Source organism: Anas platyrhynchos, chromosome 4, assembly GCF_047663525.1.
Source record: "Anas platyrhynchos isolate ZD024472 breed Pekin duck chromosome 4, IASCAAS_PekinDuck_T2T, whole genome shotgun sequence".
NCBI lineage: Eukaryota > Metazoa > Chordata > Aves > Anseriformes > Anatidae > Anas > Anas platyrhynchos.
In genome coordinates this window covers 21,207,210-21,234,311 of record NC_092590.1, presented here as the reverse complement: position 1 = coordinate 21,234,311, position 27,102 = coordinate 21,207,210, and the positions used below count along the sequence as shown (strand labels likewise).

Below are 27,102 nucleotides of genomic sequence, written 5' to 3'. Positions count from 1 at the left end.
CAGATGCAATTCTGCACCAAAATTTTAAATTGCTTCTTATGAGCTCATGTGAAATGGGATAGCGCTGGCAAAATGAGAATTTGCTGGCAGTGACTTCTGTCAGAAATGCAGCCAGCCCTTCTGGAGCAAAGTCGTGAGGCTGCTGTCTAAGGGTTAAACAAAATTGTGTAAGGCTGCTGTGCTGTTTCCAGCTGAGCTCACAAAACTCTGTGTGAGCTCAAACGTGTTTGTTACAAGCATTATCATGGAGCTGTCAATATTAACAGCTGGCTCTGATAATACCTCTAACACTGGAGCTGTTAGGGTTTGTCCAGATGATTTCTGTGGTTAACTGCTTCTACCAAGACTGTTCTGAATTTAAGCCTCTTAAAGGTGGGCCAGTCCACCCTGATAAAACTGTAAAACCAGATTTCAACTGAGCAGATCCTGTTGCAATGAATTAGCACTAGATTGAAACCCTGGTGGCAACCTGAGTACTTGATGGTAAGGAACACCATGTCCAATGAGAATGTCAGACTGTACCAAGATTTTTCTTTGCTAGATAACTGTGTGTACGCTAACTGAGCGTTAAAAGTACGTGTCAAGCTGCAATCTTATCAAAACAGCAAGCTAGTCCTTCTAGACGTCTGTTTTCCCTCTAGTCCCCTGGTAATTCCTATGGCTCCATAACTCTTTTCCTGTTTTTTTAAGTTCAGACAAGAGAGGAAAAGTGACAGTACAGTGGAAATGGGCTTACTGAGTGCAAAGGAAAGCCGGCTTCCTTTAACCTTTAACTACGTAAGCTCTGAAATGTGCAGTAGACTTGAGTGTTAATTTTGCATGTTTTGACTTTTTTCTTGTCTCTTTAGTAGTAGATGCATTCAGAGAAACTCTAGAGATAATATGGTTTAAGACTTCTGGTGTAGGTGAGGCTGTGGCTGGCCGTGGTGGAGCCTGTCAGGCCTGTGGGCTCGCACTTGTGTCTCTGCGGCCTGGTGCCTGCAGGCCCTGGGGAGAGCCAGTTCAGGAACACCATGAGGAGCCCACAGAGAGGAATCGGTCTGTCCGTACCTGAAGTTTTATGGGCATGCTCTTGTGAAGTGGTTAACTCTGGGAAGGAGTGAGAGTGAGAAACCAGCAGCGCTGGTGTGAGGCAGGGATGTGTGCCTGAGAGGCCCTCAGCAGCACAACCTCTGGTTAAACCACCCCAGCTTTGGGGTTGGGAGATGTTTGTTTTGTCTGCACAGTACTGGCTGGGTCTTATATTTGGTTTTGGTCACTTCTAAAGCTGTTCAAGAAAGATTTAGCTTTGAAGTGAAGAGGACATGTATTGCTGTTGTGTGACTCAAACTGCTTTGTGAGTATTGAAAGTGTGAATTGACAGCTGCTGCCTTCATATTTTCGTATTTTAATGCATACGTTTTAATTGCCACATTTGGAAGTACTCAAGTCATTAAAAAAACAGTCAGTAAAATGTTTTATTAATACCCAGTTCTGTTGTTTTTACTTTAAGAAATTAAATCAAGTCCTTAAGTCCTTCAAGAGCTTTTAAAAGACTCAGGCATAGAAGCGAGCTTCAAAATTTTGCCAGTGCCATGGAGCTCCAGAGATGAACAGAAACAAAGCTTTACTGCTGTTCTTCTCTTGGTGTACTTGAGAAGACTGGAATTTACAATTCAAATTTTACTTTGGAATGACTGGGGCGACTTCTTCAAGAAGTCACCTTCACAGAGGGAATGTGATTTGCAAGGCTCCAGAGCCTTGGCAAAATAATATGGGGATACCATTAATTGTGGATGCGATACAGGAAGCAATGTAAGTAATGAGCTAGAAATTGTGTGGCTGAGATGGACTTCGGTATTTCTACGTGGAAATAAAAATCCACCATTAATACATGAGTTACTCTAACTGGCATTTCCTGACATGTAGATGACTGTGAGAGTCAAGGTACTAGTCTTCTGGGGAATTTCCTAGCACTTATTTTTTTTCCATCTTGGAATATGCAAACATGTTGATCGGAATAATTTGTGCTGGCCTTCATGGAAGCTCAGCAGAAAATATTTATATTTATTATATGAGGAAATGCATACCCAACTTAAAGAGCAGAAGTACATATTGCATCACTAAACCCCAAACCCTTAGTGGTAAAAGAAAGTTTTGGAACAGTTGGATTTTTGGCATGTACATCGAAAATACATTGGCAAGGCCATTGTTAAGCACAGCTGTCTGAGTTTAAATTTATAGTTTTGACTTTCCAGAACCTAACATCAAACCTGTCTGGTTCTCATTAAGATTCTCATCCAAAATGCACTTCTGCTCATTAAATCTGGCTTCCCAGAGTATAGATATCTCTTTTTACACGAGACAGAATGTAAGGATATAAGATCATGTTTGTTTCTTCAGATTGAAAAATAAACAAACAAGTAACCCAGTCACTTAAAACAGAAATCAAAAGATAATATCTTGATTCTAAGGAATTCAGATATATTCTGTTCTGTAAAAGATAGCATTTGAGAGAGAACACAGTAGCTTACCCTTTATAGCAAACTTAGGCTCTGGCAGCTTGTATCTTACAGGTATCTGTTGTGGAAAGCAAGGAAGTTTAAAATTATTCTCAAGTTCTTTGTAGCATTTGACTGCTAATTGACAATAACATTTTTGGCAACATTGAAATTTTGTGAGCTATTAACACCCAGGAAATTAACTACTGTGAGACCTGGCTCTGGTAAAATAGCCATCCAGCTCTTAGAAGACACTTCAGTTACCAAATTTATTGGGTACTGTTGGGGATTCAGAAGGGGTGATGGAGAGAACTGAAAGTTCAGCCCTGTAGCTAGTCCTAGCAAAAGGTGTGCTGAGAAAAATACATCTTTGACTTTAAAATCAAGTTTCATGTTTCAGGTAGCCAGTATTGCCTTCCCTGACAAAGAAACTAATTCCTTGTTATTTCTCCTAGTTCCTAATTTTTAAGGAAGATGCACAGTTGATGACAGTAGCAAGCTAGATGTAACTATTGCAGATTTGAAGTAAAAGGGAGGGGCTCATGGGAGAAAGAAAATAACATCTTTGCTTCTTGTTTTCCTCTTTTTATACTGCATTTTCAGATGAAATTCTAAACAGCCTTAAAAACAGAAGGCCTTAGAACAAATACTGTAGTGTTTTGCTCAAGCGTAGGATCTCTTATCCTAACCTTTAAAATTTTTGATAAAGGTAATTATAATTCTATAGATGCGAGAATTTAAGTTATGGCATTGCGGTTTGTCAAGCTACATCATATCTGTTCAAGACTTTGACTTTGTCATATGCTCAGATGAGATGAATTGAAGCAAATTTGGGAAAACACTGAAAAATTAAGTAATTGAATTGGTGAACTTGCTTATGAGATGAGAATTTTAACAGGGAAGAAGAGAGTCATTCTGTGTGACATAAAGTTAATATTACAGTTCAGGAATCTTATAGAGTAGGAAATGGGCTGTAAAGTTAAATAGCCCATCTTACTACTACATCTGGGCCTAACTTTGTAAAGCTATTGCATACAGGTGGCCATTTTTCAAAATGGGAAGACAGATGCTTATTCTCTCATATGAGCATAAGATCCTGCCTAATGTTTGTACAAGTGTAGAGCCCACAAGTTCAAGATCCATATTAAATATTAAGTGACTCACAGGAATCCTGTCTGGCTGGTTCTCTGCTTTACTGTTTCCCATACTAAACATCGGGGAACAAACATTTGATGCTTCATAAATGAGAGAAGTCAAATGTTGGAAGTTACAGGGAGTCCCTCTTAGCTAATCGTAGAAGAGTTGTAGTCTGAGACTTAACTGGGTTCTGTTTGAAATAAGAAGTCAAGGGCAGGTGAAAATTGATTGCTTATTTTGTCTGATAAGAAGGCAGCACACTAACAGTGTCAAGAGTAATTTGGAAATAGTCATTTCACTGTAGGTTGGTTGATTTGAGATGATTAATGGCATTTTCACTTTACTGCAGTAATAGTCTGGTCCTCCATTCAAAAATATACCTGGAGAAGGGGGTTAAAGGCTGTGTGTTGTGATACCTGGCTAACTTTAGCTTGCTTTTGCCTCTGAGTACTGTGAAAGAGATGGTATTTCAATATTTAAGTGGGTTGAGAATGGGTGAGTTTAAAAATAAATAAATAAATAAATAAATGACAATTTCTAAAATTGCTGACTTCTAATTAGAAGACTTCCTTAAAGGACGAGGAAGGAACAGGAACTGGTAGAGGTAGTCTGCCATAAGGAGCAAAGTAATCAATGCAAATGTAATTTTGCAGAGCGGATATGAATGGCCCTTTTGTTACCCCCGCATAACTACCTCCGAGCTATAGCTGATACCACGTGAGTGACTGGAGTTTATACAGAGACATGACTCAGCTTCCACGTTAAGGCCAGTGATCATACTCATCTTTTCACTTGTGTTGGAGAATTGCTTACAAGTAACCTTTGGGTATCTTGAAATAAATAAATAATGTTTCTCTCCGAATTTGGTTTAGGAGTAAGTGCTTATGGTTTGACACTAAACAGCTTTCAAAATCAGGCTTTCTTTTCCCAGAATAAAATTAATTTGACCCTATATCTGACAGTGAAACACAGTTGGGTGCTTCCTTTCTTTGCTGCACTCATGAATTTCTGTCTTACAGACTCTGGACAAATTTTATTTAGTCTGTTTTAACAAATATGTTTTTAATATGGAACTTTGTCCTCCTCTCACGTGTGTTGACTCCTGAAATGACTTGTTTAGGAAGTGTATCAGTGATAGAACGAGAAGGCTGATCCGCAGCCTTGCAGATCAGAGCTCTTTCCACCTTGCGGTTCTGCCCATAACAGGTCTAACTGCTGCTGACTCAAAGCCTCCTGCGCATTTGCTGCCATGGGGTGCTTCGTAATGGCATCATCTGAACCTTTCTCTCCCTTCTGTTGGTAGGGACCACTCCGTATCTCCTCCTTAAGAGGAGAACACCCCAGTATAGGCAGGATATGTTCGTGTCACAGAAAAAGCCCCACAACACGACCCGATTTTCTGCAAATACTTCAGGACCTAGAAGTCAGTTGTGACTGTTCCAAGGGAAATGTATCAGTACTTTGCAGAGTGCAGCTGGAGCAATGCGCCAATAATACTTGTTCCAAACCTGATAGGCAATATGTGGGAGGGAATTTGCAGCGCGAGGCTTCTCATGAGAACAATTTGGAAGATTTGGGGAACACCGGCCGCTGGGGAAATGCTTGCTTGTAGCTCAGCTCTTGGGGATATCTTGTGGCTCTCACAGGCGAATATTCGGCCAGGAAGGTTGGCTGCTGGTATGCTCGGTGCTAGATACCTTTTGTGTTCATTGTGGAATGTGGACGTTTGTGGAGCTTCCTGCTTTTAAGGCAGAGGGATGGCAGCTTCTGAGCCGTTTGTGTCCTCACTGTTGTCCTTCTCCTAAGATGACACCGGGCTGGTCTGTTGGAATTTAGAGCTGCAGCAAAACCAGCTGGCTGCCAGGAAAAAGCACTCTTGAGCCTGTAACTACCAGTAACAAAAGCATGAATAAGACATCTCGTAATTTATTCCATTCCTGACTTGTCATTTTTGTCATTTTGAAACTGTCACGATCTCCACCCTTTACCTCGTACCTTTTTTCCCCTGCTTTTGTGTTTCTCCCTGGCTGCAGCAGAGCACATCTCACCTTCCCAGGTGTCCTTGCTGTTGGGCACACATCCCCCTGGAGTTTCCTGACAAATCCTCAAAAGCTGCGAAGGATTTTTTTTTAACTGCTTAATCCCTCACATAACAGGAAATGTCCAGGTCTCCTGCTTTATGCTGAGCATCGTTTTACAGCACCTTACAAGAGAGGTGCACCCAAATGGTACCACCTGGGGCAAAGCTTTTGTCCCCGAGCTCTGTTCTTGTGGCTGCCCACTGCCTCCATGTTTGTGGTAGCGTAAATGCTTTTGCTAAAGCTAGCCTGGCTGCCTTGCACAGCTGTAACAGATTCTTTTGAAATAAGAGAAGTAGGTACCCAGCCATCCTCCATCATCTTGCCATAAGCTCATAAATTTTGCCAGAAACAGCTTTAAATTGTTACTAAGAGCCTCCTTGAGTCTGTGACAGCTAACTGAGGATTGTGCTGATGGAGAAATCTGGCAATGATAAAATTATATGGAGAAATGAGCAAGGCCAAAACTGCTTGATCTTGCCTGGTGGAGCTGTTTTTTCGGTTTCTGGTATTGATTTTCACTACAATCTTGTGAAGTATGAGCTAGAAGGTACCTGCATAGCTGTCTGGGAATGAAATACTGAAGATGGCCCCTCCTGGATTTTGGGAGTTGTGTTTGGCATTTTACCAGGTGGCTGGCAGTCCCGATGGGAAGCCTTCTCTGAATGTTTTCTTTCATGGGGGTCATGGGGCGTGTCTGCGTGGATTTCTTGCTTTGGGAAACCACGAGTGGGCGCGTTGAAGGCTGAGAGCTTACGGATCAACAGCACCAGGAAAATGCAAAACGGTGCGAGAGCAGCGGGAAGCAAGGAGCTCCCAAATGAGAGATTGTGCTCAGGAGAGCAGTGGCTCCTATTCTGCTTTGAGGTTTTGGCTTCTGGTTGGCCAGTCGGTTAATTTGATGTGGAAAGGACACAGAGATCAGAATAGCTTTAATTAAAACCAGACATGAGCCATTCTGTGGGCCATGAGGCAGGCCTTTTGGAGGCACCAGCCCGAACGGCGGCCTTCCCGAGGGGCCTGCCGCACCGTGCGGCCACCGGCCCGAGGGGGAGGCAGGTGGTGATCAGGTCAGGGATGATTTTTTGGGTGAGAATTACAATCAGGGATGACTATGTGACCCAAGAAGTGGGGAGAGGAACCCCCTCAGAGGCTCCCTGTGGCGTGCGCCCTCCTGGAAGCCCACAGAGGCAGGCAGAGCGGGGCTTGGCATCGCCGGGCTTTGCCCTGGGGGCTCTCTGTTTGGGGTGGCTTTGTCCCCCAAGCTTTTCTCGCAGCGTGGCCGGGCTCAGCCCGTGTTTTCACCCCGAGGGGGGCAGCCACCGGCTGCAGCACAGTGCTGACAGCAGCAGCTGTGTCCCGGAGGCACGGCGCTGTCACTCGTGCGGCTGCGAGGGGCGCCGCCGCCTCGGGGCGCCCGTGCCCCTGCCTGCCCGAGCCCCGGCGGCTCGGGGCCGGGGCGGGTTTATTTTCTTTTTCTTTCCTTCTTTTTTTTTTTTTTTTTTTTTTTTTTTTTTTTTTTTCCCTCCCGGTGTTCCCTAGCGGAAGCACAAAGCCAGCGGCTCCGGGCCTCCCGCTCCTCTCTCTCCTCCGCGATTTAAAGCCCGAAAAGCGGCAGCTCCCGGCTCCGCCACCCCCCGCAGCTCTTCCCCCCCTCTCCCTCTCCCCTCCCTCCCTCCCGCGGGCGGGCACCGATCGCAGCCCGGGGCTCGGCAGCGGGAGGCAGGCGCTGCCCGAGGGATGGGCTGCTCCGGCAGCAGGCTCTGCACCTACCCGCCGTGTGCCGCAGCCAGGGTAACGCCGCCGGGCTCGCCTGGATCGGGCGGGGATGCGGGGTGCGGGGTTTGGGGGCGTTTGGGGGTTTTTGGGGTGTTTTTTTTTGGTAGTGATGCTGGGGAGCTGGGCGCGGCGAGGGGAGGAAGGAGCTGGCAAGGGGAGAGAAGAGGGGGGTCCTGTGCGCCCCTCCTGGCTCTCTGGGGGTGCGGGGCGATGCCCACCCCGTAACGCACCCCGCAAGGTGCCCTGCCCGCCTTGGGCACTCCTGCGCCCTTGTCAGCCATCGGCTGCCTTGTGCCCAGGGCTCCCGGCGCTCCACCCATCATAAAGTGTGCAGGCGAGTGCTGCGGAGCAGGATTCAGATTGCCGTGGTATCCTGGAATAAAAATAATAATAATAAAAAAACAACCAACGGAGCTATTATTTCGTTTTGGAGTACAACTTCCTTAGCGACAGGAGAACATCTGTGTGTTTGGGAACGGTGGGGCTGTTGTCCTACATGATTCATGTCTTGGCTTCTTGCTCCTGCCTCTTGTTTTGCTGCAGAGCACATCGAAGTTGATTATTGGAAGGTGCCCTGTCCAGGTCGCTAGTAACCGGTGTTTGGGTTTGTTTGTTTTTTCTCCTACAGAGGGAGGAAGCACTGAAACAACACAAAGAGTTATCTCAGGAGCTGGTTAACCTTCGAGGAGAACTGGGTAAGAATTTATTTATCCTATTAATCTCAGTGAAAGCACAAATGGGGCAGACCGGATCTCTGCAAAGACAGATGCCGTGGCGTTGTGATGGCAGGCATTGAACTCCCTGCCTGAGTCCTGCTCAGATGCTGCATCGCTGCATTCGGAGCCTCGGCAGCGTGACCCCAGGTTCACCGAATCCCTGGCACAGAGCTGCCTGTGCCTGGGGAGCCTCCTCAGGAAACACGCATCTGACGACCACAGAACTCACTTTCAGAAGATGGGGGGTGTCTGGCAACGTGCGCACTGTCTGAGCCCCCACTCTAGAGGTCTGCAGCAAAAATCCATAAAGCTGTGCAATACGCTGCGCAAAACTCGCATTTTGCATTAGTGACTTGTAGGTGAATGAGTGGGGAATTAATAGAAGGCAGTGGTGTCGGGCTAATGAGATTACATCTTTGAACTCATCCTAGCGGACAGCTATAATATGAAATTGAGCTGTAATGTGCAAGGGTTGCTTTTGCCAACTGTGAAGCTTGATTTAACTGCATTAATGGCAACTTCATCTAACTTGTTTGAACTCAAAGCAGGATCAACTTGTGGAGTGCAAAAAGTCATTGAATTAAACTGAGGGTGCTTCAAAATGAAACTAGAGTTTTATAAAAAGCCCACTTCTGTCAGGATGAAGCCCCTTTAAATAGAAAAAAAAAAAAAAAACAACCTTCTGAAAGCAGAAGTGAGGAGTGCAGTGGTTTCAGATATATCACTTATTACTGAGGAGCCGAAGTGTTTGTTTTCACATGCTTTGGAAGTTGAGTGTTGTCTCAGCCAAAGTGGAGGGTAGGTCTTGTTCTGTGCAGGTGGTGCACTTAGTGTTCAGATTTATTTATTAGCACTGATTAGTAGGGCGGGCAACTCCTGTGACTAATTAGAGTTGAAAGCTTGATGGGGAGGCTACCCCCAGCTGAACCAGCAGAGCACAGCTTCTCCTTGTCACTGTTACTGGTGTTCAGTTGAGAGCTTATTGCAAAATGCAGCTTTCTGGGAGCTTTACTTGGTGTTGTGTGAATTTGTGGTGTGTGAGCAGCACAAGCAGCAAGAGCCTTGCAGCCTGGGTAGGTGCAAGAGAGTACCAAAGGTACCAAACACACCACAGAAACATGTCAAGCTTTCTTTCCTGAAAGTTCAACACTAGAAAGCTGGGGCTTTGCTAGAGCTTAGTGCTCAGCAGCCTCTCCCATGCTGCAACCTTTCACCTTTCTGCTGATGAAGTGTCCAGGTTGCACTGTAGGAGCTGCTTTTGAAGGAGCCTTGGGTCCCTCTGGCCTCGTGTCCTTGTGCCGGTGCCTGCCTGGAGCCTGCTGAAGGCTGGGGGCTTCCAAGCAGCCGGGCTGGAGGAGCTGGGCTGGGGCAAGGGAAGGGCAGAGGGCTGCGTCCCGCAGCAGCCAGCACTGTGTCACCCCACAGTGACAAAAGCAGAACTCGAGTCATAGTTGAGGAAACTTCTTGGGTGAACTACAGAGTTGTGTTGTGAAGATAACATGGACTTATATGTATAAATTTTATATATGTATATTGTTTACATGTGTATATTGCATATTATATTGGGTGCTGGCTGAGCCCTGGCTGAGGTGACACTCCCTCAGGCTGGCTTCCCTTTGCAGTTTCCCAATTTTCCCTGTGATTTCAGGGAAACATTTATCTTCACACAGCTCCTCTAGCGTAGCCACGTCACATGCCCGGCCTGCCTGTGCTTCTCAGCACAGGTCTGCAGTGGCAGGTCTGCAGTTCCATCTGGCTTTTAAAGATTTGCTTAAAATAAATAAAGCCAGCCGGGCCTTGCTTGTTGACCAGGTTTAAGAAATACATTCTTGTAATGTTAGCTTTAGCTGAAAATAACCTGTTAAATGCACACTTGCTAATCAGCTCTGTTTCCCCTGCTAAATGGGTAGAGCTGCATTTAAGATTCCCATGGGTTGTTTGGAGGTAAGGATTGAGAGCTTTGGTTCATAGCATCATTTAGGCACAGGCTGGTTAGACAGTTAACTTCAGTTTCAGTCTCCTTTGGGCTGTATGGACACCCTGCCTCATGCAGTCCCAGGCTGACGTGTTTTTAAGGCATGTTGTTTCGCAGTTTGGGAACGAGCGGTCTAGGAAGAGGAACCAGGTGTGTCCAGCTTGGCATAGTCTGTGTGCTAGATGTTGCCAAATTCGAGAGGAGCATGAAATCTGCAGCGTGCACCTTGCAGGTTTGAGTCCTCAGTTTCTGCCTTTGAAGTTTAATTGCATATGCTCCCAAGCTCCTTTATTTACCTTGCAAAACCAAATTGGCTTGCTATCAAACTGTCTGTTTTGCTGGATTATGCTGCAATCCCCTTTCTACCCAAATACGTTCCTGTTTAATGACTGCGTGCAAACATTTTGGGGTGGGGGGCTGGTTTACATATGCAGAGCAGTCCCAGGCTCTCACTCTGACAGCCACCGTGTCACCAAGCCACGTGCAGAGGACACGTACCAGATGCTGTCTTCTTTCAGTAGCTGGAAACGCGTGTGAGGATTAGCAGTGATGATGTATTTGGGGACAGGCTTTTCCAAGGAGTTCACTTTCATTCTCAGACGTGGCTTTCCTTAAAACCGCCAGCCACAAAGACTGAATTGGTGGTTTGAATGTAAACACCTTGATTCTGGGATCCCAGAGCAGATACAAGTGCTGTTTGCCACCTGTTTCTCTCCTTATTAAGATACAGGCCAACATGTAAATTATTTCTAGTTACCTGTTTAATTACATAAGTAGAAATCATGAGTTGCATTTCCTCAGAGGTATGAAACTACTCCCCAACATTAATTGTGCTTCCAATTGTTTTGGAGTCACTTTGGAGCCCTGCTGGACACAATCCAGGCTGGTGCTGCTATGCACCAGCTGCTGCAGAGCTGACTCAGCCGACGTGTTGGCCCTTCGAAAACTGCAATGCAGGAGCCTTTCTCAGTGGGCAGGAGAGACCTGCCCGCATCCCCGACAGCCAGACATCTAACCCCTCCATACTGCCACTGGTAAACAGTATTTTCTTCAGAAATCCCTTTCTGCTGTTTTTTTTTTTTTTTTTTTTTTTTTTTAATTATTTATTATCATTATTAAATGACCTTTAAAGTGCGCTTTGGAGGTTGGGATAAAAAGGCTGTTGTTTTTTACTGACAGATGGAGTGGGTATGATTTGGTTTTCAGGTTATGGTAATTCTTGAGAATAGTTAACAGCAGCTAGACATTTCCATCAGCTACCTGGGGGAGGGAACCTGGCTTCCCATGCTTTTCCCTGCCTGCTGATACTCTTAGCATCTGCAGTATTGTAGGACAGGAACTTTTTCCTGGCAGACACCTGAGTGTTTCATATATGTATTCAACCAAACCCACTTAAACATAGCTCAAAGCATGCTTTTGGTTTACCTGCCTCGTTTCATCTTGCCCAAGAACAAAACTGTGGCACTTGGCTTAGCACCACGTGTTGTTAGTCTTGTTACAGAAGTAACGCCAAGAGAAACGTGGTCATGAACAGAAAGCGTGCTTGGGTAGAAGGATTTCCAATATTGAGAGTCTGCCAGAAATGTGACCTAATTATTGGGTAATAACAACAAAAAATCTGTAGGGAAGGAAATGAGCTTGTGTTCCTGCAGTAGAGTCACTGGTCAGTGGAAGGTATTCATAAATATTCCTACATGAAAGATGAAGTTAGAGCAATAAAACGTTATGCGCTGTGGCATAACAAACACGGTGCTAAATACTTGATGCTTTCTGGCACTTACCGGCTCTTCACATCCCCCATACCTATTAAAATGCTGCCCGTTTACTGAGCTAGTGACCTCTGTTTTGAAATGTCAGACAGTCTAATGGGTTTTCATTTCATAAATCATAACTAGGCCAGTGAGTGACTTAGACAACTTTATGAAGATAACTTTTGCTTCAAAGTAATTCAATTTAGGATTCCGAAAAAACAACATTATGTTTTCTCTTCTCTGAGCTATGGCTGTGGTGGCTTTTAGGGGGAGAGTAAGCTGAGCAGCAATGTTTTTATGTAAGCATTTGAGCCGTAAGGACTGGATTGGTTTAGTTACAATGAATTGTTATATAATTAGAGTAAAACCAAACTAAATTTAGAAAGGAGGAGATATTACACATTTGTAAGGGCTTATCCCTTGTTATCCCTTGGCTGCTTTTCCTGGGAATGTGCAGTACTCTTCTTGGGGTTTCTACAAAACAGGGCAACTTCTGGAGCCCTCTCCTTCACCTGGGGCTACGGTTGGTGCTGTTGGGAGCTGCTGCAGTTTGTGCTCTTGGAGGGAGCTGCCAGTGCCTGGTTCTCCACGCCTCTGTTTCTAGGTGGTGGCTGATGTTGCTGGCACACAGAAAGCTCTGCAGTTAAATTTGTGAGATGGAAGCGGCCACTGTTAACAGCTATGTATGGATGTTAATTTTACCTGTCGAAAATGAATGAAGAATGTCTTCTGAATGAAGACATTTGGCTGTTACCAAATGTCAGGAGCTTCCTGCGATTGCTGGAGGTAGTGGTTCCACCCAGAAGAACCAGGCTCTTTATGGGTAATAAACAAGTGTTGAGCATTAAAACATGGATTAATCTTGCTCTGTGTTGTAATAATACAGAGGGAGACTGTCCCAGGCTGGCTGGGATAACCAAGTGGGGAATAATATGAACAGATTTTCTATTTCAGTAATGAAGCAGATCTTGCTTCTGGCTGCCACGTCCACCATTCTATATATTCTATAAGCAGCCTGACAGCTTAAAACTATTTAGTGTTAGAGATGTGATTGAGGAAATGTAATGGGTGGATGGGTAGTGCACTATTTCATCTGATTTTTCTTCCAAATGCCATGTGACCATTTGTCTCCTGTTGTTTCTTCAGCTCAGTCTGTGGTCTTCTTAATGAGTGGCATAATAAAGATGTGGAGTTGTTGAGGGAAGTGCTTCAAGGAGGCAGAGGAAGCACAATAGTCATGTATAAAAACTCCAAAGCATGCACTTCAGCTGTCTCTGAGTGGGAAAGAAGCTGAAATAGAGATTTTATGCACTGCTGGAAGAGCACACGTTCCAGTTGCAGATTTTGCTTCCTAATCAAGCACCGGTTCGATGAGAAAACTCTTGAGTAGTCATCAGCCTTGGTCAGTCAGGAGTTTTGCAGCGTTTCCCTGTTGTGGATGAGTAGCCAGACCAAGGGATTAGCTGCAGTTTTGTGGCTCATCCCTTTCTTAAAACAAAGCAATGTCATTAATTATATGCATATAATTAATTATATTATTCAGTGTGGGGATGGATAGGCTGTGAAAAATACTTGCTGCCGATACCTGAATTCTGAGTGTGGGGACAAAACACTTTGGTGTACAGGACTTCACATCGTTTGAAATAAATTCTTTTCAGAATTTTCATGTTTCAGCTTTTGCTGAAACATGGCACGCACAATTTCTTGCTCCACCATGATACTGGGAGCTCTCTTCTCGTGTGGTGGTCCTGCTCCTTGCTTGTACGGCGAGGATTCGGGTCAGAGGAGCACTCTGTGAGGACGCGGAGCAGCCTCCAGCCTTGTGGAGGCCAGACATCGCCTTCAAGGTAATGCGACGTTCAGCTGCCAGTGCAGGTTTTAAAAGTTAGTTTTTGCTTGCCCTCGTAACACTCGTCTTCTCGTAAATCTGAACTGCAAACTGGCTGAGCGAGAACTGCTGTGGCTACTCTCTTTGACAAAGGCGTGGTATGCTCTTGGACTTTTTTCTGAGGTGTTTTGCATCATCTGAAGTTCTGTACACTGACATTTAAAGACAAGACAGGGCCAGGCAGCAAATTCTTTTAGCTCAAATGTAAAGGCAAATGGATGGCTCTGCCCTTACAAATACGAATTGGATGACTGCTGCTTCCCCCCTTGGCTTTAGAGGAAGTGGTTCTCTTGAAGCATTTTGCTACAATTATTTCAAATGAGGCACGTGAGCTGCTTACTGCCTCTCAGCTATACTCCTGTTGCTCTGCGGTAAATGGTCAGATCAGTTCTGCACGGGGCTGGTTGTCTAATGCCTCCATTTGGCTCTCTGCCCGTTTCTTTGCATTATATAGCCATGTCCCCTGCCTATCGTGTTTCCTTTTCCCCCAAATGCAGAGCGTACACATTCAATAGCTATACCGATGTGATTGATATAAGTGCAAATGCTATATTTTTTTATATATATATATATATATATATATATATATATATTTTTTTTTTTTCCCCAGAGGAATCATAACAGTAGTTCATGGAAGGAATTAAGATGGGGAAATAAAAATCTTACTTGGTGGTGGTCTGGAAAGCTGTGAAATCGGCTTCAGTTGCAGAGAGTGCTGCGGTGTATTTCTGTTTGGCCTTTAGTTGGATCACGGCCAGTCACAGGATGAACGACCTGGCTTGAAACTGTCCTGATCAGCAGGCCTTTCAAACAGAACTAGCACAAAGCTAAGCCTGCTCTTTATTGAAAAATAAGCCCCAAATCACCACCAACAAAAAAACACCACTGATTCACACAGATCTATGCACAAGTTGGTTTCCATGCAGCACAGCCTGCTGTTAAACTTCCTTGTTCAAGTGATGTTCAGGGTGATTGCAGTAGGGCCAAGACTTCATTACCTTCTACTTAGACGAGAGTGCCAGTATCAGTCGCTTGTTTTCTCGCTCTTGATGAGAGGGGGGGACCTGACACGTGTCTAACTTCAGGCACTCTACTTGGGAAGACTGCTTGCTTCCATGACAGCTGAGGCCAGGACTAATCCGGGAGTCAGTCTTTGAAGATACTGCAATTCACGTATCTTAAGGCTCAAACAAAGCTATGATAAGAATTTCCTGCAATGCTTGTACAAAAAATATGGATCTTCCAATGCTTTTATAGGGAGGTTCTATTTGTACCGTTTGGGCAGTGTGCCAAGCTGCTATAACGTGTGTGTACGCATGGCTTGCCCTGTATTTCACTCAACATCACGTTGACATTCAAGTTGATTTTTTCTTTTAAGTAGACACTCATCTGACTGATCTATGTATTGAAAACCAAAGCAGTGAAGTCTGCACAGCAGCCATGCTGCTGAAGGTCAGTGACTATGCCCTTCTGTTAGGGGTTCTGCTCCACTTTGCTTCCAGCCTTTTTGGCTACATAAGGTGCTTGCTCCTCTTGTATTAGAAGGAGAAAATGGGAAAATGGTTCTTTCTATTCTTCTGGGTGGAGGTGTGAATGCTGAATTTTACACTCAGAAGTACAAGTTACTAGTTTCTATTTTGCCTTTTAATCAGCTGTGTAACCACAGAGAGACAAACTGAGGCAGTCCTCTCAACTTACCTGTATTAATACAGGTGTGAGGAGAGCGGCCCAGCATTTTGGTGTTGGATTTCTGAAGCTACTCCGTATCTTGTATTTAAATACCTCAGGTCTGTGCATGTTGGTAGCGTGTCTCAGACTGGTGGTGCTGTGCCACACTGTGTAGGGCAGTCCGTGGCGGGCTGCAGTGCTGAGCGTGATCAGCGTGCTGAATGGGTGGCCTTCAGGATACTAACACTTTTAATCTCAGCTAAGTGGTTTATATATCAAAAAGTGAAGCACTCTGAAAAATACGCTTCCGAAATGGGATCAAATTAGGTGAAGTAGCAAATCCAATTAATTTTTTTTCATTAGAGCACTCCAGTATCTCTAGTGAGACATTCATTCTCCTACATCATGACAAGCTGTCACAGCTGTGCTTTCTGCGTGGGCTCCTGATTTAACTAGATTCAATTAATTCTCAACATACAGAGTGATGTATTTGGTATTTTATGAAGGTTTTTTCACGTGTCCTTGGAGGTGGCACTTGTCTCATGGATAAATTATATTTGTATAACCCTATTGCTGTGCAGTGTTCCCTATCTTTAATGCCTGTAACGAGAGACTGTGAAATTAGCGTTGAACTTGATCAGGTAACTTTTTTTTTTTTTGACATCCTCAGTAACCACTTCTGCAGCTTGTGAGAAATTGGAGAGAGACAGGAATGAACTGCAGGTTGCTTATGAAGGATTTCTGCAGAAATTAAATGAGCAACATCACAGTGATTTAGCTGAACTGGAGGAGAGGCTTAAACAGTTTTATACTGCAGAATGCGAGAAGCTCCAAAGTATCTGCATCGAAGAAGCTGAGAAGTACAAAGCGCAACTCCAGGAGCAGGTCTGTGACATTTAAGTAGGAATATTCTCTAGTAATTGTTTTATGCTATAAATGAGTCTTCAGGTAATCCCAATTTTAGCTATTTTTGAAGGTGTTTTGTCTAGTGTGAAACTCCACTTCACTGCAATTAAAAAAATGTTACTGCATTAAGCTGTCCAGATCGTAAGCTTGTGTTTAAACATGTTAGAAATTGGTAGTGTGCTGCACGCTTCAATTACTTCTGGAGCTCTTCTGGCTGTTTGAGGCAGCTTGAGCTTTAAGATTTATAAAACCCCACCTGGCTCATGAATTTGCTTTGCAGCAACTCCATGTGTCTGATGTGCACACATCCTTCTGTTGGTATCAGTGAACTGTAAGGTTTTGTTCTCATCTATTAAAAGTTTTATGTGGCTTAGCTTCTCCTGTGACTATATGTTAAGTAGACTTATGCATGGCCTAAAGCCACTGGAACAATACTTTAAACAAGGGTTAAGTTCACACTCTAAGGGGAAACATTCATCTTGTCATATTGCAGGTGGACAATTTAAATATCACACATGAAAACTTTAAGCTGGAACTTGAAAACAGCCACTCAGAAAAAGTAGAGGAACTGAAAAAGGAATACGAATCCTCTTTTTCAGGCAAGTATTTTGTGTTCAAGTACCTACGTTATAGTGCTGCTAGTCACGGACAAAAATCCCTAAAACACATCAAACCTGAATAAGGACGTTTTGTTGTTCTTGCTGGTCAACTGTCTTTACAAATGCTGGCTGAATTCCTCCTTTTCCTACTGAACAAGTCCCATTTTACACACTGACATAACCACAATCCCATTATAGTTGAAGGAAACTTCCAAAACTGCTCCTGAGCAGAGATGACTTTTTCTTTCAGTAAAAGATGTGTCTAAGGTGTAATCTGCCCTCAAAATGTCAAGGTAATGAGTAATTGCTCTCCCGCCCACCCTCCCCGTTTCTGTATGGAGCACCTCAAAATTGAAATGAAGGATAAATAGGGTGGTGTAGTGTCCAGATTGACATGGGAACATTTCTCAAAAATAGTATTGCATCTAATTGATTTAAGAGGTGGTGATTTCCATCCTCCCTCCAACTCCACTTGGCAGCCACATTTCCAGCGATCCTTTCACCTCCTTAAAATTGGTGACACTTCCCCTGCAATTGAAGAACTAGCTCTTCTGGTTGATATTTCCAGAGTAGGAAAGGTAATCGTTTTCTATAAGTTCCTGGAGGACAATTTTTTGTTGTTGTTGTTGCATTTCCCTTCAGAAACTCAGCTTTTGTCAGATGTGGATCTTGTGTTCAATTCATCCTTCTGTTGCGCGTAGATGAACGCTTTCAAACTTGACTCGTCAGCTAATGACATGTGTATGCCAGGGGACAACCAACGAAGCTGAAGCAGCAGTAAATAAATCTGATGCTTTGTATAGGCTTTGGAGCAGTTTGTGATAAATGAGCTTTCTGTGTTGTCACTGACTATGTACATGTGCATTACCTGTTTTGGCTTTTTGTGCTTTTTCTTTCCAAAAAGAGTTTTCATTTTGGATGTGGTATTAAAAATCTGCAAAAAATAATTTGTTGCAGAGCTCAAGAATGCCCATGAATCTGAAAGGAAGTCACTTGAAGAGTCCTTTAAAGAAAAGCAGGAATTGCTTGAGGTATGTTAAAGGTTTGCATCGTTGCAACAGTCTAAAACTTACAGAAAGCATTTTGGGGATGAGCAGTGAATTTTTGGCCTAACTATGCCCATTTTTTCATTTCAGAAAAAAATTGATGAATTAAAATGTGAAAACGAATCTCTGAGTGAGAAGCTGAAATTAGAAGAGCAAAAACAAATAGCCAAAGAAAAAGCCAATCTTGTAAGTCCAGATCTTCAAAAGTAAAGCAGACGGGGCAGATCTCGTAAGCCTGGGTTTATTTTATTGCATAATATGAAAGGTTTGCAATCAAATCTGATAGAGCTCTGATACTTACTGATATTTTATCTAAATGGATTGCCTACCAGAAGTTTTTGTCAAGAGCTACAGTATTGTTTATTAACCTTACCATTATAAATATATAAATCTGTAGAATGTGTAAGTTATTGCCTAAGTTAAAGACCTCACTGTATGCCAAAGGTGTATCACAGCTTGCTGCTAGTCAGTCGCTAAATGTTCTGCCAGTACTATGATCAGGGTGTGGGCTGTCTTGTGCCACTACAACAAACCTCTCTTCGTGTACCTGAGTCTTGAATGAATTTGATTCATACTTGTTGCTGATGTACCTTTTAGATAAACTTTTATTCCATCTTGCTTTCCCTCTGAAGGCTGCTGTCATCTGTGATGCTCCTGGGATTAGAAATGTGCTCTGAGAGGAGCCTTTCAAGCACTGGGAATGGCTAGATATAAACATGCTTATCTTTCTAGTGTGACCTATAGTACTGCTGCAGTACTGCACGAAGAGAAATTCTATGCTTAAAAAAGTATTTAGGATGCGTTGTTACTGGCACTTCCCAGATCTTGTCAGTTTAGCTACTTTACATGGGCAGTCTGCGTTGGTTTCCTGGAAAGCAGGGCACGTGCAAGTGTAATTGGTCTGTGTTTTACATGACGGGATAGCGTTAATTATAGGGGGGTTGGCCATAGTTGATTTGTATGCTTCAGCTACTTAATTGGAGAATTGTCTTCCAGCACACTCCCTGTTTTAAGACTTGGTCAAATATTCAAGTCAGAAATTGAAATAGAGGGACAGATACGTACTTGGAAAGAGTATAGTGAGGTGGGACCAGAAGGTAAGAAAGTGGGATGGAGGAAGAGCTGATCGGTCAGAAGAGAGCAGAGCAGAACCCCAGTAACGTGACCTCTGTCCAGCTACAGGGAGCCCTTCAGATGGAAAACCATCTGTTGGGCATTCACAGAGCTTTGGAAAGGAAAAAGCCAGAACAAGACATCTGCTTTGTGTGTGAAAAGTGCAGTCTTACCTAGGAGAAGCTGCTCTAATTTTCACTGAAATTTAATATAGTTTTTTTTCTCTCTTGCTACTTATCCTAGTGGCAGGGTAGAGCTGCAGCCAGAAGGATCTGCAATCAGTGTTGCTGTGAGTGGGAGAGGTGATAGCAAACAGAACATGTTATGTTGCACACTGCACTTAGCAGTTTGAACTGTATCCCACAGCTATGCTCAGATGTAATTTCAGTTTGGAGCAATAGTCAAGTGCCTTTACGCAGCTGCAAATACGTGTTGCATCCTGGCAGTGTACGGCGCTTCAGAAGCTTCTGTACAGAGATAAAGGTTTGACACAGTGTATTGCTATGCAGGAAGCACACATGCTGCACTGCCAGAAATCCCATTAAGCCTTTGTAGATAGAGGTATTTCCACTATTATTTAAATAGCATCAACTTGATATTCCTATCTTTTTTGGTAAAATCTTCTTGGGGCCTTTAGTCTTGTTATCTGGCTTTGTGTTATACTATGAGTAGCTGATGTGGTGGCTGAGATGTAACTTTAAAGATGTTTCAAGGCTCTTTTGGGCAGAAAGGAAAAATTTTTAGGTTTGTTTTTCTCCATAGCTTGTAGGTTCCATTCAAAGCCATAAAAGAGAGGAATTACGTTGAAATTTTCTGCCTCTTTCTCTGAGACAGTACTGCATACCCTCACGCTGACTTATGTTCAAAAGTAGAAATTGAACAAGAATCACAAATGCCACAGTCCTTAAGAACAGGCAGCAGAATGGAAGATAGACAATTGGGCCTTTGTATTTCCTGCAAAATGTGTTGGCTCTGTACCTTACAGCCCCTGCTCTGCCACAGTAGTTCCGTGCGTCCCACAGAACTACAAGCATCTCCCCATGAGTCTTAGGTTTTCTGATGTGGCAATGAAGCTGTTACTCAATGTAGTACATCAGTATTTTACCAAAATGTGCTAAAAGAACTTCTGTTTGCTTTAAAGATAAACTTAGTTATACAATACACTTCATCACTGATTAACCTCTGTTTGTTTTCCACTCATAGTACCTGGAAAGGGACTGAGACTTGTTCTGTTTCTGTATTTTTGCTTGTGACTTTGCCTTTGAAACGTTAAGAATGTTTTACTCTGCAGCGTTGGAATGACTCCTTACTTTGGAAAAGACATCCATGAAGAAAACAGACCCTGCTCTGCCCCATTCTCCCCTCCCCCCTGAAAATCCAAGTGCTGGCTTGCGATATTGTGGATAAATCATAGATGTAAAGCAGTGTAATATACCGTAATAACGTAAAAGAAAAAATGTTTAATTTCTTCTTACAAGCTAGCTACCTTCAGATACAGAACAGTGAAAGTCAGCTACAGCCAAGTTCATAGCTGTGTAAACTGTGTGCGCTTTTTGAACTACTTCAGCACCTGAAAACTCTTTGAATGTTTATGCTAATTACTTCTTGGGATGGGTTATGAGTAATACGAAATAAATTTTGGAACTCCTAGCCTTAGAGGGAGCCTTTCGGCACTCCTGCAAAACAAGTTTGGCTGTGACAGCTTTAGTGGTTTCCCTTGACTCACGAGGATTTTTCATATCTGTACAAAATGTATTTTCTGAACACCTGCTAAGAAAAACTGTAACTGCCAATGTAAAATGAAGGACAAACCAAATCAGATTAAAAAGCAGTACTGGATCTTTTTCTCGTTCAAACCTGTCTGACTTGATTTCACTTAGAAAAAGAAATTACAGCTGTCATTACAATTTTTATTTTCTTGCTCTGTCTAAATAGAGAAATAGATTGTTCAGGAAATTTAGGGTAATAAGGAAACTTTGTGGAAATCTTTCAGAAAAACCCGCAGATTATGTATCTGGAACAGGAGCTGGAAAGTTTGAAAGCAGTGCTGGAGATCAAGAATGAGAAACTCCATCAGCAGGATATAAAGCTAATGAAGATGGAAAAACTGGTGAGTTTCCCTTGGGGTCTGCCAGTTTTGGACCGTGCCCCTGTGTTACTTTCTGGTAATGATTTCAGGCTGGTCAGGCTTGCACACAAAGATCAATTCCTGTGTTTGTTTAAAAGGAAACATGCGATAATAATGTGAGACACTGCAGGTACAATCCCATTTGTATCGGGCTGTAAAGAGGGGGCAGGAATTACCAGATGCTCCAAGTAGCCTTTCCACCTCTTAAGGCAACTGCTGGGTTCTATAAACTCTAATTTGTGGCAGGACAGGGTCCTTATCCTGGGCGGAGCCTTTGAAAACTGTTGTAATATTTACTTAGGCAAGATGTTAATGAGGAAGTATAGAAAGAGGTTTGGGTACAAGGGAATACGTTCATGCCAGTTTTTCAGTGGTGCACAGCATCATGTGCTGCCCAGTACCACTGGTCTCCAATTACCAGAAAATTACTTGTAAACCTTCATCTCTTCTGACAGAAGTTTGCCACAGCAGAGAAGCCCTTGGAACATAAACCAGTTATTAAATGGTTGTTTTCCTTAACTTTTGGTAACATCTTGGTAACAATGAAGTGAAATCAGAAATAACAGGGAGAGTTGTTTATGTAGGGGAGCTCTTTGATTCGTCACTCTAGCATGTTATTTCTAGACAGCCTTCAGTCTGCAGTAGCTTATAAAACTGCTGCCTGTAACTCATGGAAGTTACTAGAATCTGCTCATGGAGCAGCATATACCTTAGCCAGTTCCTCTTTATTGGCATCTAATCAGCACAAGTGGCAAAATGCCAGCGTTACGCAAGAGTAAGGCAAGTAGGCCTACCTGGCTCCTACAGAACATCCAGCCGCGGTAGCCGGTCAGTGTCGCATTGCTCTGCGGTCACTGTCTGGTTTTGTGCTTCTTGCACCAAAGCCTGCAACCTGGGGACTAGGAATGTCTGCTGTGTGACAGTTAAGTCAGTAACTTGAATATATGCGTACGGCTTTTGGTTTAAACTGTGACCTTTTGTTCTAAGGTGGAAAACAACACCATCCTAATGGATAAATTAAAGAAGGTTCAGCAAGAAAATGAAGAATTAAAAGCTCGGATGGACAAACACATGGAGCTTTCAAGGTGAAAAAGATCTTGGGAGTTTTAGACGATCTTATTAACCTAGGGAAGGGCTTCCTATGAAAAGAAAGAGAAATCCATACAAATATTAGTGACCATTTCTTTGTAGTTGTCTGTAGAAGAACACGCTCCTCCCTTCCCCACTTCTATCTTTACAGATGAGCTTTCTTATGTAGAAAACCAAGCAGAAACAGACTGTAAGGAAGTAAAGGCTCACCCTTCAGTTCTCCAAAGCAATGTTTCAGGGAGAAAAAGCCACTCAGAAATGTCATCTTACAATATATTGTTACAGGTTCTTCAAGAACTACTGGCTTGTAAGCTAAACCTGCCTTTACTTGTAACTATTTCAGCTGAGTGATTTATGCCCAACTTAGATTGGGGGAAAGCCCAGCGCATTGTAGTTAGCAATGACAGCAACATTTAACTTGGATAAAATGTGTCTGAGGTTCTCCTAACTTCAACTGCTACTTTAATGGATGGGAAAACCCTTTTAGGTTGAAGGAAACTACAGAAATGCAGCTTCTTTGTAGAGCTGAGCCTGAAACAGGACCAAAAGGCTCCAGTAGGGCTGTTTATAAGTATTGGTTACTGTAAGTAGGACAAGTCTCACTTCTCAGGTGCTTTTTCTGGCCATCTTCACTGGCCTTTAGGAGTGCTTCTTATTGGAACTTTCTCCTGCTTTTTGCAAGCTACAAGGCTAAATCCAGCAAGGCTGTAAACATGCTAAATCCTTCTTTAGTTCTCACTTTAAGGAAGTAATTTACTTGTAATCAAAGCAAGATTTTATGCAAGCTCAAACTGTCCTTTAACAATTAAGTTCAATACTGTAACCTCTAACTTCGGTTATGTTCTCTGATGTAAATTTGTCTTTTGCAGGCAACTTTCTACTGAGCAAGCTGTTTTACAGGAGTCACTAGAAAAAGAATCGAAAGTAAACAAGCGCCTGTCAATGGAAAATGAAGAACTTCTATGGAAGTTGCACAACGGCGACCTATGCAGCCCAAGGAAACTGTCTCCCAGTTCTCCATCCGTGCCTCTTCAGTCCCCACGAAATTCTGGTAACTTCTCTAGTCCTACGGTATCACCGAGATGACATCTCTGAGAGAAAGGGGATTGCATTTCCTTTGTGATCTGCAGAACTGATCCTAACTTTAATCACAGGAGCAAAAGCTATATTAGCTGAGGATGACGACTAAACATAACTGGAAACTTTGGTGCAAAAATGACGGTAAGAGACTGAGAATATGGGACTAAGATGCTCACGTTGCTTCTCCCCAAAAGACTTGATTATGACCTCTATGGACATCGTTGCACAAAGCACTTACGGAGCAAGGAAAGACTTGTTTGTTGCCTTTTCACCTAACTATAAGAAGAAGCTCAGGGGCTTAGAGATAAAGATCACAACCTTTATAATATGTTCCTTATCACAGACACTTTTTTAAAGGCTGTGTGTGTGTGTGCGTGCTGTGGATGGAATGGATGTAACACACTGTGCGTGTGTCTAATGCTGCCTTCTTTGCTGTGTATGTAATAAAGGATAAAAGCTGAAGACTATATACATTGACATGTACTTCCTTAATAATGGTGTCAGTATGCATGCTTTTAGCAAGGAGTACCTTCATGCAGAAACGAGGAGAAACTGCCACTAGTACTGTAGGTCGGTTTCCTCTGTCTTTCTGGCTTCAGTTCAGTACAAGAATGGTGTGAAAAGCTTTATCAATTCTCTCATTAGCGTGTTGGCCCACCTGTGTATGGTGTTCTGAATGAACTTTAAGAACAAATTGAATCACAGCCATGTTACGCATGGATTCTTGGTCTAATATCCATGCACAGCTCCATCAATTACAAGGAGACTTCTTTTTTTGCAGGTTACAGTGGATTTTGGCTTTCAAGTCTACAGGGTCATAATCCGAATTAGAACCAGGGTATCCCCAGAGGTCACGAGTTCTTAGTACAGTTGCAGGTTTAGATGTCCAGACCTATCATCTTACCTGAGGAAAAGGAATCACTTACCTTCCCCAAAACAGCATGTCCATTGCTGAGGAAAAACACGATTTGAAAGCCAAAGAGAAAAATGCAATAATTGTTAGGTGCATGCTTAACTTGGTTCTCAAGAAGAATCTTAGGCTATCTGTGAATTTCAATGTATCTGGTGACGTGTTTGCTTTTCAAGCATTAGCATTTATATTAACATTCATTGGGGTTGGCTAAATTTCCCTGTGGAAGAGGGGGAAGGGGGTAGCTGTGAATAGTTATCTTGCTAATTCTGCCATACCTTCCCTTTTAGACTGCAGGATATCGAGTGTTTTGCCAGTTCCTTTGGCAAAAGATCCTGTACAAGAGATTCTGTAGAGTAGGTGAAAAAATTGTCCTGCCTGCTGAAGCTGGAGGCTGAGGGTGTCAGCATTTCTGGAAATGTTGTATGCTGAGCTTCAGCTTAAACAATCACATAGCTTTGCTACTCCCTTGGTCAGACCTGTTTTAAGATCTCTGCAGTGTATCTACTAAACACAGGTTCCACTTCAAATTAGTGTTACAAAACTCTCTGTGCTTACAGTAGCCTGGGTTTTACAGTGCCACTTCCAGAACCATTGTAATACTTGTTTTAGCTAATGCTATTAACAAGCTCTACAGTTAACTGTTATGGTAAATCACATCTGAGTTTCCCTGTGTTTTCTAGTAGCTTGACAACAGGAATCGAGGGGATAGGAAGAGTTTAGGGAACTGAACTGGAGAACCACTTCAAACCATGTTACCCAAGACTTGAAAAATCTTGGCTAGTAATGACAAACACAAAAACAAGACTGTTAACAGTGCTCGTACATTAAGTAAACATGTAATAAACTTGTGGCTGACTATTACTTAATTTTACATGATGTACAAATTAAGGGTGCCGTTTTTATGAAACATTATGCTCTCTTAACCCTCTTTAAAGCACTGTACATGCCACTGTTAGTGGTGTCAGCACTTAAATTTGAAACCCCTAGAAAACAGTTTAACTATGAAAATCCTCTGTGGGCTAAAATTTGGCTTAAAGTATAGCTTGGAACATTCTTATTTGTTATGGTCAAAGAAATTTGATTATATGTATTTGAGCCTAATGCTTAAAAAATAAATTTTTGTACTGATTGAAGGCTTTTTTTTTTCCTGCTTTTATTAGTCAAATGATCTTTAATCTAAGAAGGAACATTCTTTTAAATACTTAACATTTCTTAGCACCTGTTCAGTACAGCGGAACAGCAATAATGAAGCTTCCCTACACAAGTTATTAATGTTCACCTAACCCTTAGAAAATTTTAACTATGCTCTGCCACTCTGATGTAAACAGAAATTATACAGAGCTTGTTTATGATTATTAGTTATTCAGTTTGAGGTGGCTGTTCCAAAAAAAAAAAATAAATGTAGATACCATCACAGAATTATGCAATAATAAAATACATGTACTTGAGTATGTTTGGCTTAATTTATGGAGCCAATGTGTATATACCTGGTAAAGGCATCCTAAAGCATTCCTCTTACAAAAATACTCACTTTATTCAGGATTTATTCAGGATTCTGTAAGAAAAGCCACACAGTTTAGCAATCTAACAAGTCAAGTCACAAAAATATATGCCTAGCATTAAGAACTTTACCTTAGCTGGGATGTCAGAGCCTCAGATAAAACATTCAAGAAGCATACATTCAGATGCTTGGAGATACAGTCTGCCCCTTCATGTAATGGAGAAGGGGAAAAGCTTTTCCAGCCTACCAGTACAGAGCAGTAAGTATGGCACAGTAAGTGATACAAAACTGTGGAGGTCAACTCTAGGGGTAAGTTAATGATACAGCTTGCAGGTAGAACTTTTAATGCTGTTAAGAAGAAATGGGTAACTCTTATATATCAAAATCAGACCATGTAAGTACCTGCTTACTGTTTGTTGGTCAGAAAACTAAATATTCTGTTCATTTCAATATTTACCTCCATTTAACTGAGTATTAACATTTCAAGCTTCAATTTTAATACTGTATGTTAGCAAAGGCTTTATTTGGGTACAGTAACTTTTACATATTTCTGATTTCTTTAGCACAAGTTTTCTTTCATAAAAAGCTAGAAACCTGCTTACTTAATGTATTCTAAAGGTCTAGCACTATCTGAGCAATTATACAAGTGTTTTTCTTCGGCTACTCCACCTTAGCTATCTTTAATGATAAGTTTCATAGGAAGTCACAATGACACTTGTAACTGTACCAAATAGTCTGTTGTCATCAAGCTATCCATACCATGTTTCATGCCTCTGCAATACTTTTCTCTCTAAAGGTGTGTTTTTTGAGTTACACCATACTTGCAGTAAAATTTGAGTTGAATCATTTCCTTATGCAAATTGAAGACTGGTTTCTCATGACATACACCGTGGATACTTGCATGCAACCTGGTATCAGGCGACTCATGCAGGAAATTCCTTCTAGACAGCAAGTAACCACTGCTCTTCAAAACTGCAGTTGCCTGACAACAAGGAAATAACTTAAGGCTGTGCTGGAATTTAAAAAAAAAAAAAGTCATCAGAAAGTTGAAATAATAATTGAACCCTTAAGATTAAGAAAAATACCAGCAGTATACTGCTGCTGCTTTGCTTTAGCAGAGTAATGACTAGGGTGGGGAAATAGCAATAGTGGCAGGTTTAGGTATATGACATTGACAGATCACTTAACATTTCATTTCCCAGGCATCATTTTTTTGCCTTGTGTCACTATTCATTCACGTGGAAATGTGCATTTG

The 27,102-nt window shown here is 42.5% G+C and overlaps 1 protein-coding gene across 9 annotated transcripts in view; it reads left to right on the top strand.

The window, feature by feature from the left end:
• Positions 1-25,475, top strand: part of MTUS1 (microtubule associated scaffold protein 1) — a 112,522-nt gene extending 87,047 nt beyond the window's left edge. For 8 of the 9 annotated variants that reach the window (XM_038178203.2, XM_038178204.2, XM_038178205.2 and 5 more), the window contains 8 exons: positions 8,103-8,169; positions 16,143-16,357; positions 16,872-16,977; positions 17,935-18,008; positions 18,114-18,209; positions 21,130-21,246; positions 22,252-22,349; positions 23,223-25,475. In XM_038178203.2, coding sequence (XP_038034131.1) covers positions 8,103-8,169; positions 16,143-16,357; positions 16,872-16,977; positions 17,935-18,008; positions 18,114-18,209; positions 21,130-21,246; positions 22,252-22,349; positions 23,223-23,439 — 990 coding nt within the window. In that variant the 3' untranslated portion in view covers positions 23,440-25,475. Of the gene's footprint in view, positions 1-7,261; positions 7,490-8,102; positions 8,170-16,142; positions 16,358-16,871; positions 16,978-17,934; positions 18,009-18,113; positions 18,210-21,129; positions 21,247-22,251; positions 22,350-23,222 lie in introns of those variants that run through there. The other variant, XM_027456173.3, reaches the window with a different exon arrangement.
• The last annotated feature ends 1,627 nt before the right edge of the window (positions 25,476-27,102 follow it).